Source organism: Puntigrus tetrazona, chromosome 13, assembly GCF_018831695.1.
Source record: "Puntigrus tetrazona isolate hp1 chromosome 13, ASM1883169v1, whole genome shotgun sequence".
Classification (NCBI taxonomy): domain Eukaryota; kingdom Metazoa; phylum Chordata; class Actinopteri; order Cypriniformes; family Cyprinidae; genus Puntigrus; species Puntigrus tetrazona.
This window is the reverse complement of record NC_056711.1, coordinates 22,424,317-22,424,582: the sequence shown is the minus strand read 5'-3', so window position 1 is coordinate 22,424,582 and position 266 is coordinate 22,424,317. Positions and strand designations below refer to the sequence as shown.

The 266-nt window shown below is 47.4% G+C and overlaps 1 protein-coding gene across 1 annotated transcript in view; it reads right to left on the bottom strand.

The window, feature by feature from the left end:
- Window positions 1-60: 60 nt before the first annotated feature.
- Window positions 61-266, bottom strand: part of LOC122356795 (KH homology domain-containing protein 4-like) — a gene marked incomplete at its 5' end in the record, with an annotated part of 5,208 nt that continues 5,002 nt past the window's right edge. Inside the window, one exon of the mRNA XM_043255863.1 lies at window positions 61-202. Coding sequence (XP_043111798.1) covers window positions 89-202 — 114 coding nt within the window. The remainder of the gene's footprint in view (window positions 203-266) is intronic.

The window sequence follows — 266 nt, the reverse complement described above, 5'->3', positions numbered from 1 at the left end:
TCTGTTCAGCATAAAAACATTACACCTATGGAGAGTGCCCATGAACTACAAATACCAACACGTGTGTGTGTGAGAGTGTGTGTGTGTCTTACCTGTCTCTCTCTCTCACAGGCCCTGAGGAAGCAGCAGACGGGGGTCCTGATGCCTCAGAGCTGCCCACAGACATGCCTGCACCTAAATTAGTCATATGAATGGGTCCATGCTATGAGCAGAAAAACACAACAGCATTAACACACACCCTCATTTACAAACACACACACACACAC